Source organism: Schistocerca serialis, chromosome 4, assembly GCF_023864345.2.
Source record: "Schistocerca serialis cubense isolate TAMUIC-IGC-003099 chromosome 4, iqSchSeri2.2, whole genome shotgun sequence".
NCBI lineage: Eukaryota > Metazoa > Arthropoda > Insecta > Orthoptera > Acrididae > Schistocerca > Schistocerca serialis.
The window spans coordinates 862,683,716-862,700,725 of NC_064641.1; the positions used below are offsets into that span (position 1 = coordinate 862,683,716).

At 39.1% G+C, this 17,010-nt stretch overlaps 1 protein-coding gene across 1 annotated transcript in view; it reads right to left on the reverse strand.

Annotated features, from left to right (window-relative positions):
• Positions 1–9,453, reverse strand: part of LOC126475014 (ATP synthase subunit C lysine N-methyltransferase) — a 105,669-nt gene extending 96,216 nt beyond the window's left edge. The window contains exon 1 of the mRNA XM_050102552.1: positions 9,302–9,453. Within this exon, the coding sequence (XP_049958509.1) occupies positions 9,302–9,350 (49 nt within the window). The 5' untranslated portion in view covers positions 9,351–9,453. The remainder of the gene's footprint in view (positions 1–9,301) is intronic.
• Positions 9,454–17,010: the final 7,557 nt, after the last annotated feature.

Consider the following 17,010-nt stretch of genomic DNA (forward strand, 5'->3'; position numbering starts at 1 on the left):
TTATTGGAAATAGTCCAACACTGTAGTCTCCCTGGTAAAACAAAGAAGAAAAGGATTGCACCAGGAGCTGAAGTTATCACTTTTCAAGATGCCATTTATAAAGAAAAAGGTTTTAAAGGAAACAAGAATAATAAGGAGAAAGCAAAACAAAAAAGCATCATTGGCATAAAAAAGGGCTTGGTAATGAAAAGTAAATCTTCCAAACAAAGTGCTGTTTCTTTATCCGAAATGGCATCTCTGAATGTTGTGGAAAAAAAAAAAATCCCTGATTGCTCATGTGAGTAACAAGAAAAAAAGACGAAGTTGAATCAGTAAGTGAAGAAAGTGAAACTGAAGGAGGCCTATCTTTAATAAGTAGTGATGAAGAAAATGGGACCATAATAACACTGGAAGATCTCAGGAAAGAAATGATAAACTGTGAAGAAGAAGAAGAAGAAGAAGAAGAAGAAGGCAAACTTTTTTGAAGCCAAAGATAAAATGACAGTTGGAAACTATGTTCTGGTAGCTTTTGCAACAAAATGTAAGAAAGTTCATTTCATTGGCCAAGTTATCAAAATTAGTGATTTGGGAGATCCAGAAGTGATTTTCCTCAGATGCAAAACTAAGACAAAGCATGGCACCACATTCTACTGGCCAGATAGAAGAGATGAGATGCAAGTTCCATCCTCTGATGTCATTTCAGTGCTGTCTGAGCCTACTTTGGGTCACAGGGGAGACCTGACATTTGGTGTTATATTTGATTCATACAACGTTCAGTGACTAAATAATAGTTAGGGCCTAAGTGTGAATATAATAAGTTGAATTAGGGCAGTTTAGTATTAAACACAAATTGCCAACAACTTTAATTCAATTACCATGAAAAATAATAGAAAGTGAACTTATAAAGTGAATTTTTCTTTTCTCTTGATACTAGATACTTTATTATTTTTGTTAAAGTGCCTACTAAAGAAAAAATATTACTTTTGTAGAATTTAAACTAATAAATTACTCACCTAAAACAAAAATAAATCATCTATGAAGCATTCTGTTTCAGTGTTTTATGGTTTAGGCTAACACTTATTTTTTAGTTCAGCTAACATTTTCTGCGTATTTCATAATATACAAAGAGGCGTGTGCAAAAAAGTTCATATCTTGAGTAAAATTTAAGATATTTTAATAATTTAAAAATCCTCAAATTCAGTAAAAATTGGGTAATCAGGTCACTTACACCAAGTCTCTTTTACAATGCTCTGTATGGGTACAACAATGCGGGGTTACACTTGCCCCGAACCGTGGGGCAAGTGTAACCTCACAACACAAAATTTTGAAAACAGTTATTTGACCATATAATTTATTTTTTCAGTAACAAAATGTATATTGTTTAAAAGTCAATAAGTCAAACTTTAAGCATGAGAAATTTCAAAATCATATCTTCAATAACAAGTTGGCAATTTGGTGTCAAAGTTGAACTATGCCAAAACGTGGTTGTACTTATCCTTCACCCTATAAAAATTTGTACCGTTAACCACTGCAATAGCAAATCCTGTTGGTTCAATAATTTGTATTATAATCTTTCTGGCAATCAAAGAGCTTTTGTACTTTATAAAGACAATATTCCAGTAATAAGCCTTTGCAAGAACCCACAGTTCGATCATAAACTTAATCATACAGATATAAAAATTTTCAAAAATGGAAAATCCAGGATAGAAAAATGACAATATTATGAAATGCATAGATTGCTACTTACAATGTAGTGGAGATGTTGAGTCTCAGACAAGCACGAAAGGCCTGGAGGGTTACAGGAACATAGGATATATTGCAGGAAGTGTTCCCACTGTCATGCTCTGAAGCAATCAATCTTCGTTAGTCACTGTCCTTCATCCACCTATCCCCTTCCCTGCTCCCACTCCAGCACTACACAACCCTCCATTCTACCTGTCAAGGCACCCACTGTCTTTTTATTTCTCTAATTTTCTGCAGAACCTTCACCCCCCCCCCCCCCCCCCCCCGCTGTGAAACCTCTTGAGTGCACCTAGCTGCCCAACCCTCTCTCTGCCTCATCCCTATGTGCTCCCATATGCAGCACTTTACCACCCCTCACCCCTACCCTCTTAGCCTTCCCTCTCCCCACCCCCGCCCCATCTTTATCCCCACCACCCAGACTGCTTCTCTCACCACGCACAGCTGCTCGTAGTCTGGCCTCGGCAGCCAGAGACAGTGGTCATGTGCACGTGAGTTGCATTCGCGCACGCACGAGTGTGTGTGTATTTTTTGTCTTACTCGGAAGAAAGCGTTTTTGTCCGAAAGCTTATTTGTCTGAGTGTGTGGTTTTTTTTTTTTTTTTTTTTTTTTTTTTCCTGTCTGTGACTCAACGTTCCGCTACATGGCAAATAACAGTCTATTCTTTTCATAATGTTGATTACAAAGTTTTACTTGTTAGGGAGAAAGTTTTAGCTGAGAAACTTATGTTACAGCACATTAGCACAAATGAACAAACAGCTGATGTTTTGACAAAGCCACTATGTGAAATAAAATTTGACTAATTTAGAGTCTGGCTAGGACTTATTTAAAACTTGTAATTTAGATTCTGTAACATCGATAATTAACATTGTGGAAGGGTGTTTGTGGTACAATGTTAATGTTGTTTTAAGGTGGCAACACTGTTCTTGTTTTGGTTTGTGTTAACTTCCTTTTTTCGGACACTTTTTTTTAATTATTGCTATCTGCCATTGAGATGCATGCCATTAAATATTTAAATAAGCTCTGTACAAACAGATTTATTCGAGCTTCATTTACTATGCCTTATTACATTAACCCTTGATCGATATAATAACACTGTAAATGTAAAGTTGTCAAACCAACAAGACAGCATTTATGAGCCAAAATGAATAGAAAACACAGCTTTAAAGTTGCTGACATGTTTACATTCACGTCATTACATTTCTACAGGATGATTTTTTCCATCACGTACAAACTCTGGGGACTGATCAATGAGAGGATCCGGAACAAAAAAGTGCTAATGAACTTATGTTCAGAAATGCACGGTTTCCATGTTAGAGACCATTTATCCAATCATATTTTGTTAAAGAGACTGCGGTCTAATACACGCTGTACTGTGCAGCCATGATTACAGTATGCATGGTTTCCTTCTAGAGGGTGGTACTGTTCCTCATACATCATGCCCTAGCATCCTCTCCTGCCATAGTAATTGGTGCTGTTGTGTCCAATTCCCTTCTCTTGCTGACTCACCTTGTAGTGGATGTGACATAGCATTGTACATGAAGGTTCCAGATTTGAATCGAGAGCTTGCCGACATGGCGTTTACATGCAGAAAGGCAAATGCCAACAGGCAGTAAAGTTGTATCAGGCGACCTATTCCTATTGACAACAACCACAGCATTCACTGCTTGCAACAGTGTTTCACTGTTTGTCTGAGACAGACTCATCTCAGGAAGCAGGAAATCATGAAGGATGTGCCCAAAACGTTTGTACACCAGACTTGGAGATAAATGTGATTAACAATGTGGAAGTGACCAGCGTGTCAGTACCAGGAAGTTGGCACACCAGTAAAGGATAAGCCAGACAATTGTGTGGAACATTCTCCACGACAATTGTTACTACCTTTATCACTTACAGCATGTGCAGGACTTGCTAGTGACAGACTTTCCACATCAGGAGGAGTTTCGTCACTCGTTTCTTCACCAGGCCGCCACGATTCCAGGATTTGTGTCATCCACCCTATTTGCAGTAGAGGCCACCTTTATATGAGGACTGGTAAGGACTTTCGTAAGTCATTTGTGGAATAGTAAGCAGAACCCCCATTGTATGGTGACAGCGAATCATCAGCATAGGTGCAGCTGGACTGTGTGGGCCAGGATAACTGACAACCATATTTTGTGGCCAGCCTTCTCAATTGTGTCTTCCCTGGTCGATGGATTGGACGAGGGTGTCCAGTTGCGTGGCCGGATCTCAACCCATGTGATTTCTGGTTAAGGGGGCCATCTCAAAAGTATCGTGTAAGCAGAGCCCATTAAAGATATGGAGACACTGGAGCAGCGTATTCATGCTGCCTTTGACAATATTTGCTTGCAGCCTCACTGATGTGAATGTTTTGAGACAGAACATGCTAAGGAGCATAAACACAAGCATTGAGGCACAGGGAAACCATTTTCAACACGTACTGTAACAGTGGCTGCATGGTATAGCGTGTATTAGACCACAATCTCTGTAACAATATATGATAGAATAAATGGTATCTATTGTGGAAACCATACATTTTTGAACATTAGTTCATCAGACCTTTTTATTCCATGTGCTCTCATCAATTGATCCCTACAGTTTGTACAAGGTGGGAAAAATATCACCCTGTATATGTGGAGGTAACATGATATATTCCATTTTGCATAGAACCACAAACCACTTGAGAATGGTCTATACAGCTGAAACTAGTTGTGAACAAATAATGTTAATACAGCAGAAGTGGAAAATGCCATCTTCTTTTAATGCTTTTCATGAGTTAATATGTTTAGGAGTGTGTTGTGAATATTATAAAGCTTTTTTTTCTGTTGCGTACATTTTCTGTACAGAATACCAGAGATAGAGTGTATGTGAGCAGATGTTTAACTATGTTAGCATCTCATCCAAATACATTTGAGGGGATAAAAAAGTTCTATATCATATATGCTATTCGATTCAGAAACACAACTTCAAAAATCAGCTGTGGAAACATGATAGTCCAAACTAGCACATCCCTCAACTTGACTTCATCAGTACGCCTAACCAAAAGTCCACAGTGGTCATTTAAAATGTAATTATAATCTGATTTTGAGTATAACACATTCTTGTTGTTTTTTCCATTTTTTAAATCTGCTTAGCTTTTTTACTTAGCAAAGGCCCTGACCAATCCATCCCTGATTCCAAATTTTAACATCTGTTACATATATTATAATAAGGTAATCAGGGAATCTTGAATCAGCATCAGACGGTGTTTGTTATAAATTTCTAAACAGTGATTTATAAGACAATAAGGATTGCAGCAACCAGAGGGCTCCCAGAACATGCTTTGGAGGGGAGGGGGGGGGGGGGGGGGGGGGGGGAGCAGTGGAAAAGGAGAGAATTTAAAAGACTGTTGTTGTGTGGTGGAATAGAGGACTGTGTAGCACTACAATGGGAAGAGGGAAGGGGAGAGATGGGTGTAGGACGACGACTAATGATGGCTGAAGCCATGATGATTACAGGAACATGGTAAGTACAGCAAGGAGAGTTCCCACCTGTGGAATTCCGAAAAGATGGTGTGGTAGAAAGGGTCCAGATGTCACAGGCTGTGAAGCAGTCATTAAAATTAAGAATGTCGTGTTGAGCCGTGTGCTCAGCAACTGGGGGTCCAGTTAAGCTGCAACCACAGCAGTCCTCGAATATCCGATCAGTCATGCAGTTTCTGAAATGCCCGTGCCGAGCCTCTAGGCCATCACAATCTGCCCTTGATCAAACTTGTATGGAAGGCACACCTTTCCCATTCTACACATGGACAGCACGCTCACTGATACATGCACCGTGCGTGTGTCTGACACACAGCATTCCTAGCCAGGTGACACTACTATCACCTGTACAGGTTTACATCAATAGTAGGTCTGTGGTAATAAAGTTCTGGATTATCAATGTAACTTCATACATGTACACACCATCGGCAGGTATATAAATGATTAGAGTTGCACATAGACAAGTAGAATTGCCACCAGAGTGCATTAATGCTGTTATCAGATCTGGTAGGGTACAAAAGGGGCACGAACAATGTCAGATGCTGAATGACCACTGTGAAGGACATGGAGATGCCGCATACACATTTGAATCAGTGTTATCAGCACTCGGCAGCTTTAGATTGGGGCTTTGTCATGGGTCTCTATTTCATTGCCTGGTCAAATTGTGCAGTATAGAAATTTGTGAGGCATTTGGACATAGCAGTTGCCCTATGTATGGCAATGTGGGAGCTGGTATACCAATTGTTACGGTTCTGTTTGATTGACCACCATAAGGGGGGATCGCCATATTGTGCAGCAACGTAAACCCTTCAAATCTGTGCCTACTATCCAACAACAAGTAACAGATCCCCTGCAACATTCTGTGTCATACTGCACCAATAGCTGGAGAATACAAACAGGTGGACTAGAGCATTACTGCCCCCGGTATATGGTGCCATTAACACCATAGCACAAACGGTTGCATTTGGAGTGGTGCATGACCAGGAAGAATGGACTGCTCTGTGTTCAGTGATGAATCGCGGTTCTGCTGTACCTCAGATGACCATTGTCAATGAGTACTGGAGTTATCTAGGGTGAGGCCCCATTCTTCCAGTGTTCTGGAGAGACTCAGTGGTGCTATTCCTCACATCATGCTGTGGGAAGTCATGGCTGGTAGTAATAGAGGGAACTCTGGCAGCACCAACTGTGTGTCATGAACATCCTGCATCCTATGTTACCTATTATGGTACAAAACATCTTGTTCAAAAACCACAAAAGAAGGAGCTACATCTAGAAATCAATACCAAATGATAAATGTCAACATATTAGTATTAATTAATCCAAAAAATGTGTAAAAATAGCTTGACAAATGCCAAAACTTATCCAGGAGCAGATATCAACTCAGATTACAACCTAGTCATCAGAGAATTGTGAGTTAATATTAAAATTATTTGGAAAGGTATGAAAAGAGAAATTATGAATTTAGAGACATTAAAGAAAGGGGGAAAGTCAAACAAAGCAGAAGAATATTTTGTAATAAAATTCAGTCACCCGGGTAACATCAATGAAAGGTAGAAAAACTCTAAAAGTATTTCAAAAGAAGCAGTGAAACAAGTGTTAGGGATAGAGATTAGAGAGAGAATAATGTAATGTTCATAATGGATTAAATCATCAGTAAAATGAAGGGAAGGCGGAGGTAGAAAAGCATTAACATGGAAGATGAAAATGAATCTACAAAACTTTAAATAACAAATTAATAAAGTAGACTGGAAGAAATGTAACAACGTCAAACAGTTAGAGTGACTGACAGCCGTCGTGACACAATGTATAAAGAAATGATGGCGCTGATGCGTAAGAAGAAGGGATGGAAGCATCGAGACAGAGATTGAGGTTGGCAGGATGGTGAATCGCCAATGTGAAGTGAAGGAGGTGCAGAAGGAATACAATGAGAGGCTATACAATGGTGGATGAAGACAATACAGAACGACATGAACACGAAGTAGAAAGTATAATAAAGAGAGAACTGGAAGCCGTTCCTAAGGAGATGAAAAATGAAAGGGCACAGGCACTGAGAGCTGCCAACAGAAACATTAAAAACTTCAGATGTAAAGGAAGAGCTGTTGGGAATATGCACAGAAATATAGTCGAAGGTAGAGTGGCATAATGACTTCTTGCAATCAATCTTGGTACCCATCGAAAAGAAAAACAACACAGTAAAATGTGAGGAACATTTGTGTGTATGTTGATACCATATGTGGCCTAGGTTTTTACCGAGTGAGATGAACAGAACAACTTGCTGCAAGTCAGAACAACTACTCCTGACAACTGCTTACTGTACTTCATTCAAATCAGGACTGAACAAGTTCTTTGTAAAACTGCACTTATCTCTCCACACTTATTTGCTAAGGTACTTCAGGATATTCTGCCTTAGCACTAGTATTTAATGGATCTGACATGGAAAGTCACTGGAGATTAACAGAAGCATTTGGTACTCCTTTGAAAACTCACAACCAAACTGCCACCTTTCGGCCTATTCTACGTCCTTACAGATAAGTATGTCACCACATCTATGACTTCATACATTTGTTGGCTTTCCTAACTCGCAATAAAATGTTACTTTTCAACCTAACCTTGACCTTGAGAAACACTACAGATCAGACTGCTACCGCAAACGACATTCCAAAAACTAATTCAGAAAAAAAAAGAGATACTGGCAGTGTTCTGCTTTCTTTCTGTTTGTGTATACATGAAGTCACATGCCACATCATCATTATGTTATAGAATGATGGCAACATTCTGTATTGGTAGGTTCAGTTGATCCATCACTGGGAGGGCAGAATATGAAAAGTCACAACTTCAGATAGCAAATACCAGCCTTTTAAACTTATGCTGAACACAAAACATCAATTCAGAATGAAGGTTTCTTCTAGTCACTCAAGTTTCATGCAATGTATCACAATAATGATATTAACTTCATAGTGCCAGAAAACGTTGTGCAACCGCCCCCCAAGGAAATCCCTTCCATTCCCTTACCTTCCAAATGGAGCCGTTCTATGAGTCACATGTTAATGGTGAAATAATAATAGAGTGAAATGTGTATGGAACACAAATCAACCCCATATCTCTGCATGAACCATCCTGATACCATATGGTGGTGGACTGATTGTTTAGTATAGCAGTATATACCAATCCAACTGGCCATTTGAACACTGAAAGCTACAGAAACAAAATAATCCAAGCTTCTGTTTGTTAGTTGACAAAACAATTGGGGATTGATTCTTATTATACGTAAGGCCTAAAACACAACTAGTCTTGGTTAGCTGAGGCATATACTTTTGATTTAAGTACACATAGGAATGTATTGCATTACATGTCAGTCATTGATATTCATAAATTCTCTCTTCTCTAGCATATTAGTACAATCAAAACTCAAAGAAAAATGAACGCTGATAATCCCTGAAATATCGGCCTATCTGTTCCCCCTCTGCTATGTTGTTGGCTATATTTCATCCAACAAATCTTATTAGCCTTTTAAATAGGCCTATATTAGTTAATGTGTGATTTCAAAACACTGTCGTCAAGCTTAAGGAAACGTCAGTGCAGGAAATTTCACAGTATTTTTCAACTATTTGTCTAATGCAATAAAATTTGATCTAAGTACAGTACCGAAACAAACCTACAGGAAATCAATCACAACAATTTACACATATTTTGGTTAGTGAGTGATATTGTCGCCGAAGAACTCCCCCCCCCCCCCCTCTTTTTTTTTAAATATTGATTGTGGTGATAGCCCGATCTGTTGTGTAACCCAAAGTAAATACAAACGGTGGTAAGTTAGGTCTGTAGCGTAGCCTAGCGTTTACGTCCTCGCCATAATAAACATACTTTTCGAAGTAAAAACTTAAACTGCACGGTAAATTCTCCGACGAGTACTTAGACGTATTATGTACAGATGACGAAAATAAAAACTACAAAAGTGCGTGAGTGGCATTATGTAGCTTTTACTCAATATATGCCTGGAACTGAATTTTTTGAAGTACATTAAATCTTATATACATAGCAATAATCCTTCATGCCAACAACACCTGTAATGCCAACAAGCAAAAGACCGGTTTTACTCCTTGACTCTTCCATTTCTCCACACGCTCATCAAAACATCTACATACAGTGTTAGGATGCGAATTAACTTTAACAATAATCTGTTTAACTGTAACTGCTGCATTGTTGTAAATCTTTTGTTTACAGTTGATAGTGTTTTTAAAGATTACTGTATCAAGTTCAATTTCCTAAAAAAGTACAAAAAAAATTTTTAGTCTTTGCGGCTTCCCAACCACGAAATGTGTTCGAGTCTTTCGAGATGCTTGCGCGGTTGCGCCCTTGTGGTATTCAAAATCGATTCGGACATTGTCAGTCGATAAAGAGTCAACTCCGTTTGGAAACATCACAAAAATCATCTAAAAATGACAGTTATGCATTCCGTCATCATTTCAATTCTCCACAATTTTCATACAATCGCGGCTAGGTTGAATGAGTATCTCAAAAGAGTACTGAGAGTTACCTTGCGCTCGTTTCAAAATTTTCCACTCAGAAAACTACGTTTTCGAAAACTTTTTTTTATAAGAACACCGCAGCAAGGGAAGTTCGAGGCTATCGACGGCGCAATGCTCTTTATAATGAGATTAGATTAGATTAGTTTTTCGTTCCATAGATCCGTGTTGAGGAGATCCTCGTGGATGTGGAACATGTCACTATTTTTTTAAGCTGAAATAACAATACTAATGGTATGAATATATACAATACATCATTTGTTTCTATTAAAAAATTCGTCAATGGAGTAGAAGGAGTTGGCCACTAGTAAGTCTTTCAGGCTCCTTTTAAACTGATATTTATTTGTAGCTAAATTTTTTATGTTTGCTGGAAAATTGTTGAAGATGAGTGTTCCTGAGTAGTGGACCCCTTTTTGAACTAAAGTAAGTGCTTTTAAGTCCTTGTGCAGATCATTTTTGTTCCTGGTATTGTATGTATGAACTGAGCTGTTTGTTGGAAAAAGAGATATATTATTTAGGACAAATTTCATTATGGAGTAAATACACTGAGAGGCAGTAGTTAGTATACCCAATTCTTTGAAGAGGTTTCTACAAGACGTCCTTGAATTTACTCCACAAATAATACGTATTACACGCTTTTGGACTCTGAAAACTTTTGTTTGACTTGAAGAGTTACCCCAAAATATTATACCATATGACATTAAGGGATGAAAGTAGGCAAAGTATGCAAGCTTTTTCACTTTTATGTCGCCTATGTCTGCTAACATTCGAATTGCAAATACAGACTTGTTAAGGCGTTTCTGCAGTTCTGTGGTGTGTTCCTCCCAACTGAATTTATTATCAAGTTCTAATCCCAGGAATTTAAGACTGTGAACCTCTTCTATCTGCTCTTCTTCGTACTTTATGCATATGCTGGGTGGAAACCTCTTACAAATCCTGAATTGCATATAGTGAGTCTTTTCGAAGTTTAATGTCAGTGAGTTGGCTGTAAACCATTTATTAATATCCATGAAAATATCATTAGCAGATCTTTCTAGAACTACACTCAACATACTATTTATTGCAATACTTGTGTCACCTGCAAACAAAACGAACTCTGCTTCTGGCAGTGTAACTGATGAAAGATCATTAATGTACACAAGAAAAAGCAATGGCCCTAAAATGGATCCTTGTGGGACACCACATGTAATTTCTTCACATTCTGATGATGACTGATGATTTAATTCACTAGTCCCTTGCACTGACACTCTTTGTTTCCCGTTAGCGAGGTATGACTTGAACCATTTTGCAGCACTGCCCGTGACACCATAGAATTCTAATTTATTTAAAAGGATGTTGTGGTTTACACAATCTAATGCCTTTGAAAAATCACAGAAAATACCTGCTGCTTGTAACTTGTTATTTAATAAATTAAGTACATTTTCACTGTAGGTGTAAATAGCCTTTTCGATATCAGAACCCTTCAGAAATCCAAACTGTGTTCTTGATAATATGTTATTTGTGGTCAGATGGTTGAGAAGCTGCCTGTACATTACTTTTTCTAAAATTTTTGAGAATGCTGGCAAAAGTGAAATCGGTCTGTAGTTTGATGGCATCTCTTTATCCCCTTTCTTGAATAGAGGCTTAACATCTGCATATTTCAGCCATTCAGGAAATGTCCCAGTTATAATTGACTGGTTACACAAGTAACTTAGAATTGTACTAAACTCACAAGAACATGCCTTAATTAACTATGTTGATATTTCATCGTAACCACTAGAATGGTTTGTTCTTAAAGATTTTATTATGGAAGTTTTTTCTTTTGGTGAAGTGAGCGACATATTCATGTACCTGAAGCTATTTGTAAAGGCTAGTTTCAGATATTCAAGGGTATTATTTACTGATCCTGACAATCCCATTCTATCAGTAACGGGTATAAAGTACTTGTTAAATAGATTTGCCACACTATGCCGATTGGTTACTAATGTGTCATCTACACTTAGTGCTATATGCTCCTGTTCCTTTCTGGTTCTACCAGTCTCCTCTTTCACTATATCCCATATTGTTTTTATTTTGTTCCCTGACATTGCTATCTTCTTCTCGTAGTGCATTTGTTTAGATGTCTGGATTACTTTTTTAAATATTTTACAGTATTCCTTGTATTTAGCTAAACCATCAGCATTGAAGCTATTCTTGGTCGACAGATACATTTTCCTTTTTGTCTTAGAGGAAATCTTTATTCTTTGTGTGATCCATGGTTTTATTATAGACTTCTGTTTAATTTGAGTAACTTTAAGAGGAAAACAGTTTTCAAACATGGTACTGACATTGTTCATGAATGTGTTAAATTTTTCATTCATGTCATGAGCACTATAAACATCTTTCCAGTTCATATCTTTGAGCAGTTTTCTAAAACACTCAATTTTTGGTTGATTGAGTACTCTCCTGTACTCAGATTTAGCAGTCTTTATAATCTGCTTAGAATTTACATCTAAAGGAGCTGCATGTCATGATCCGATAGTCCATTTATTACAGGTTTTATGATATGATTTTGTTCCTTTGATTTGTCTAAAAAAATGTTATCAATGGCTGTCCTTGAGGATTTAGTGATCCTAGTTGGAAAGTCTACAGTGTGAGCTAGATTGAAACACAACATTACTAACTGCAGTAAATGTTTACTCGAAGATTGCATTAGAAAATCTGTATTAAAGTCACCAGCAATCAAAATTTCTTTGTATCTTCCTGTTAAATAACCCAGAAGAGCTTCTAGATGATTTATGAATAGATTATAATTTCCTGCAGGTGCTCGGTAAATACACTCCTGGAAATTGAAATAAGAACACCGTGAATTCATTGTCCCAGGAAGGGGAAACTTTATTGACACATTCCTGGGGTCAGATACATCACATGATCACACTGACAGAACCACAGGCACATAGACACAGGCAACAGAGCATGCACAATGTCGGCACTAGTACAGTGTATATCCACCTTTCGCAGCAATGCAGGCTGCTATTCTCCCATGGAGACGATCGTAGAGATGCTGGATGTAGTCCTGTGGAACGGCTTGCCATGCCATTTCCACCTGGCGCCTCAGTTGGACCAGCGTTCGTGCTGGACGTGCAGACCGCGTGAGACGACGCTTCATCCAGTCCCAAACATGCTCAATGGGGGACAGATCCGGAGATCTTGCTGGCCAGGGTAGTTGACTTACACCTTCTAGAGCTCGTTGGGTGGCACGGGATACATGCGGACGTGCATTGTCCTGTTGGAACAGCAAGTTCCCTTGCCAGTCTAGGAATGGTAGAACGATGGGTTTGATGACGGTTTGGATGTACCGTGCACTATTCAGTGTCCCCTCGACGATCACCAGTGGTGTACGGCCAGTGTAGGAGATCGCTCCCCACACCATGATGCCGGGTGTTGGCCCTGTGTGCCTCGGTCGTATGCAGTCCTGATTGTGGCGCTCACCTGCACGGCGCCAAACACGCATACGACCATCATTGGCACCAAGGCAGAAGCGACTCTCATCGCTGAAGACGACACGTCTCCATTCGTCCCTCCATTCACGCCTGTCGCGACACCACTGCAGGCGGGCTGCACGATGTTGGGGTGTGAGCGGAAGACGGCCTAACGGTGTGCGGGACTGTAGCCCAGCTTCATGGAGACGGTTGCGAATGGTCCTCGCCGATACCCCAGGAGCAACAGTGTCCCTAATTTGCTGGGAAGTGGCGGTGCGGTCCCCTACGGCACTGCGTAGGATCCTACGGTCTTGGCGTGCATCCGTGTGTCGCTGCGGTCCGGTCCCAGGTCGACGGACACGTGCACCTTCCGCCGACCACTGGCGACAACATCGATGTACTGTGGAGACCTCACGCCCCACGTGTTGAGCAATTCGGCGGTACGTCCACCCGGCCTCCCGCATGCCCACTATACGCCCTCGCTCAAAGTCCGTCAACTGCACATACGGTTCACGTCCATGCTGTCGGGGCATGCTACCAGTGTTAAAGACTGCGATGGAGCTCCGTATGCCACGGAAAACTGGCTGACACTGACGGCGGCGGTGCACAAATGCTGCGCAGCTAGCGCCATTCGACGGCCAACACCGCAGTTCCTGGTGTGTCCGCTGTGCCGTGCGTGTGATCATTGCTTGTACAGCCCTCTCGCAGTGTCCGGAGCAAGTATGGTGGGTCTGACACACCGGTGTCAATGTGTTCTTTTTTCCATTTCCAGGAGTGTAGTTACTATTATATAGGATCTGTTATGGAACTCTACTTCTGTTGCACATGAACTATTTAATTTCAGGTTCTGCTAAGCCTAAAAATATCTACATGCTGTCATATCTAAATTACTAACTGGTGCATAATACAAATTACTCTATGATCCATTGTGGAAGGGGGGCAGCGGCTAGTCGAATATTTAACAAGGAAATTCACCAAACAGCCATAGGACTTGAGAAGTTATTTTATTTTCACAACCAGTATCGGCAAATCAATATGCCATCTTGAGGCCGTATGTGCATCTCAAGTATAGACATTCAAATGTCTCAATATTGGCAAATTGAATGTCTGTACATGAGGTAGATATTGAGACTGAAGAAGACATATTGAATTTCCGAAATTGGTTGTGAACATAAAATAACTTCTCAAGTCTTTTGGTGATTTTCGTTGTTAAATACCGGTTACTGGTTGCCTATGTAAAGACTTTGCGGGCATGAAAGATTTGATCTACAGTATGGTATCTTATTCTGCTGAGTTACAATACTTAAAATATGACCATAATCTACTCATTAAGACGTACAATAATTTACGTTACAGTTTAACACAAGAAGTTAAGCATTAAAGTTAGAAAGTGTGTATTTGTCTTGAGGCGGCATAGCTCAAGCCTGCAAATTAACCAGAGTATTTGAGATTGAGAGTGCTTAGTGGCTGCCAACAAACTTTGCACGAAATTTCAAACATTTTGAAAATTTTAATGCCTGGTACTTCTCGCAAAACAATGAAAGGAAAAAAGGTTAATCGCTTACTATATTTTCTTTGTTTGTGGTAAACTTCAGCATTATGCATGACGTTTAAATTATTGCTTCTTTACGAATAGCTCTATTCCTAACATATTTTTCAGGGAGTATCCACATGCACCACTGAATGTATTAGAAAAATCATATCTATCATTGCATAACACACACCAGTAGTTCAGCATATATGATGTCTTGTACATTGGACTTAGATTCAGTAAATAATGGGATGGGTGTGGGGCATTAGTTTTGGAAGCTAGAGTATAAAAGTGGACTATGTAATTAGTTTCGTTCTCCTAGGTTAATTGTCTAGTTATAATTTATATATAAATAGGATTCATTATATTTTTTTATTTAATTGACAGAATGAAATGAAACATGATGGAACGTCAAAAAATTTCACATTGCATTTCAATTCACACAGGCCATCAACAGCACAGAACACGATGGGACAGAATGGGATGAAATGCCAAGGACAACGTTTCACATCGAGAAAATTTTGATGTTGATGAACAAAATGATGTCATCGTGTGTTAACGTCAAAAGTTAACCTTTTTCGCCGTGCACAAACATATTGTAGAGTGAATTGTATACTTCTGCCTCCTCATAGCATTTATTTCAATATTTTGCTTTGTTTTAATAAGAAACAACACACGTTTAATGACACTTGGCTAATGTTTCCATTGAGAGCTCTTTCACAAAAGAAGCAAGGTAATCGAAAAGAATCAATTTGGGTTTTTAAAGTAATATAGTCCACAGCCATGGAGTTCAAAATTCGCCAAATGGGAAAATTAATAATTTATATTTTATAATAACAGGGACACGCAATGCCATATTGGCCATACAGATTACCTTGGATCATAGATTGAAGAAATGGAAAGATATAGTCATACCACCTGTAGCTTTACAAAAAGTTTTTGACAATGTTGAGTGGAATATACCCTTTGATATTCAGAAAGATAAGAGGTAGCGAAAATTCATCTACAACTTCTGCAGAAACCAGATTGCAGGTACAAGAGTTGAAGGGCAGAAAAGGGAAGCAATAGTTGATAAGGGAGCGAGACAGGTTTTAGTCTATCCCCAGCTTACTCAATCTGTGCTTTGATCAAGCAGTAAAGTAAAACAGGAGACGTTCATACAGGCAATCAAACATCAGGGAGAAATAATTCTCAGTTTTCTGATGACAATGTAATTTTTTCAGAGATGATGAAGGCCTAGGAAGAACAGTTTTATGGAAGGGAAAGTTTCTTAAAGATAGTTTATAGGTTGAATATAAAAAAAGCTAAACGAACATAATGAAATGTAGCCAAATTAAATCATGTGATGCTGATATAGTTAGATTAGCAAATGAGAGACTAAAAGTAGTACATCAGATTTACAACTTTGACAGCAAAATAACTGATGATGGCTAAAGTAGAGAGGATGCCAGTTGCAGACGCAATAGCAGGAACAGCGTTTCTAAAAATAAGAATTTTTTATCTTCAAATGCAAATATAGCTTTTAGAACGTCTCTTCTGATCATATGTGTACGGATTGTAGTACAGTATGCAAGTGGAATGTGGAAGATAAGAGGTTCAGACTACAAAGGAGCAGAAGCCTTTGTAACATGATGCTACGGAAGAATAATGAAAATTGTATGGGTAGAGTGAATAAAAAATAAGCATATACTGAATCAGACTGGGGAAATTTGGCTAAAAGAAGAGACCAATTGATAGAGGACATATGCTGAAACATAAAGTAATCACAGATTTGGTAGTAGAGGGAAGTGTGTGTGAGCGTGTGTGTGTGTGTGTGTGTGTGTGTGTGTGTGTGTGTGTGTGTATGTGTGTGTGTGTGTTTGTGTGTGGGGAGGGGGTGTAAAAGTTGTATAGGGAGGTTTGAGCACAGTAAGCAGATTGAAATGGATGTAGGCTGGAGTAATTATTCAGAAATAAAGAGGAGTGTGTGTGTGTGTGTGTGTGTGTGTGTGTGTGTGTGTGTGTGTGTGTGTGTGTGTGTGTGTGTGTGTGTGTGTGTGTGTGTGTGTGTGCGTGTGTGTTTGTGTGTGGGGAGGGGGTGTAAAAGTTGTATAGGGAGGTATGAGCACAGTAAGCAGATTGAAATGGATGTAGGCTGGAGTAATTATTCAGAAATAAAGAGGATTGCACAGCATAGACCAACATGAACAGGTGCATTAAGTCATTCTTCAGACTGAAGACCACAACAATGCTAATAAGTTATATAGATGGTCAATGATGTGGAGTTTGTCTTATGG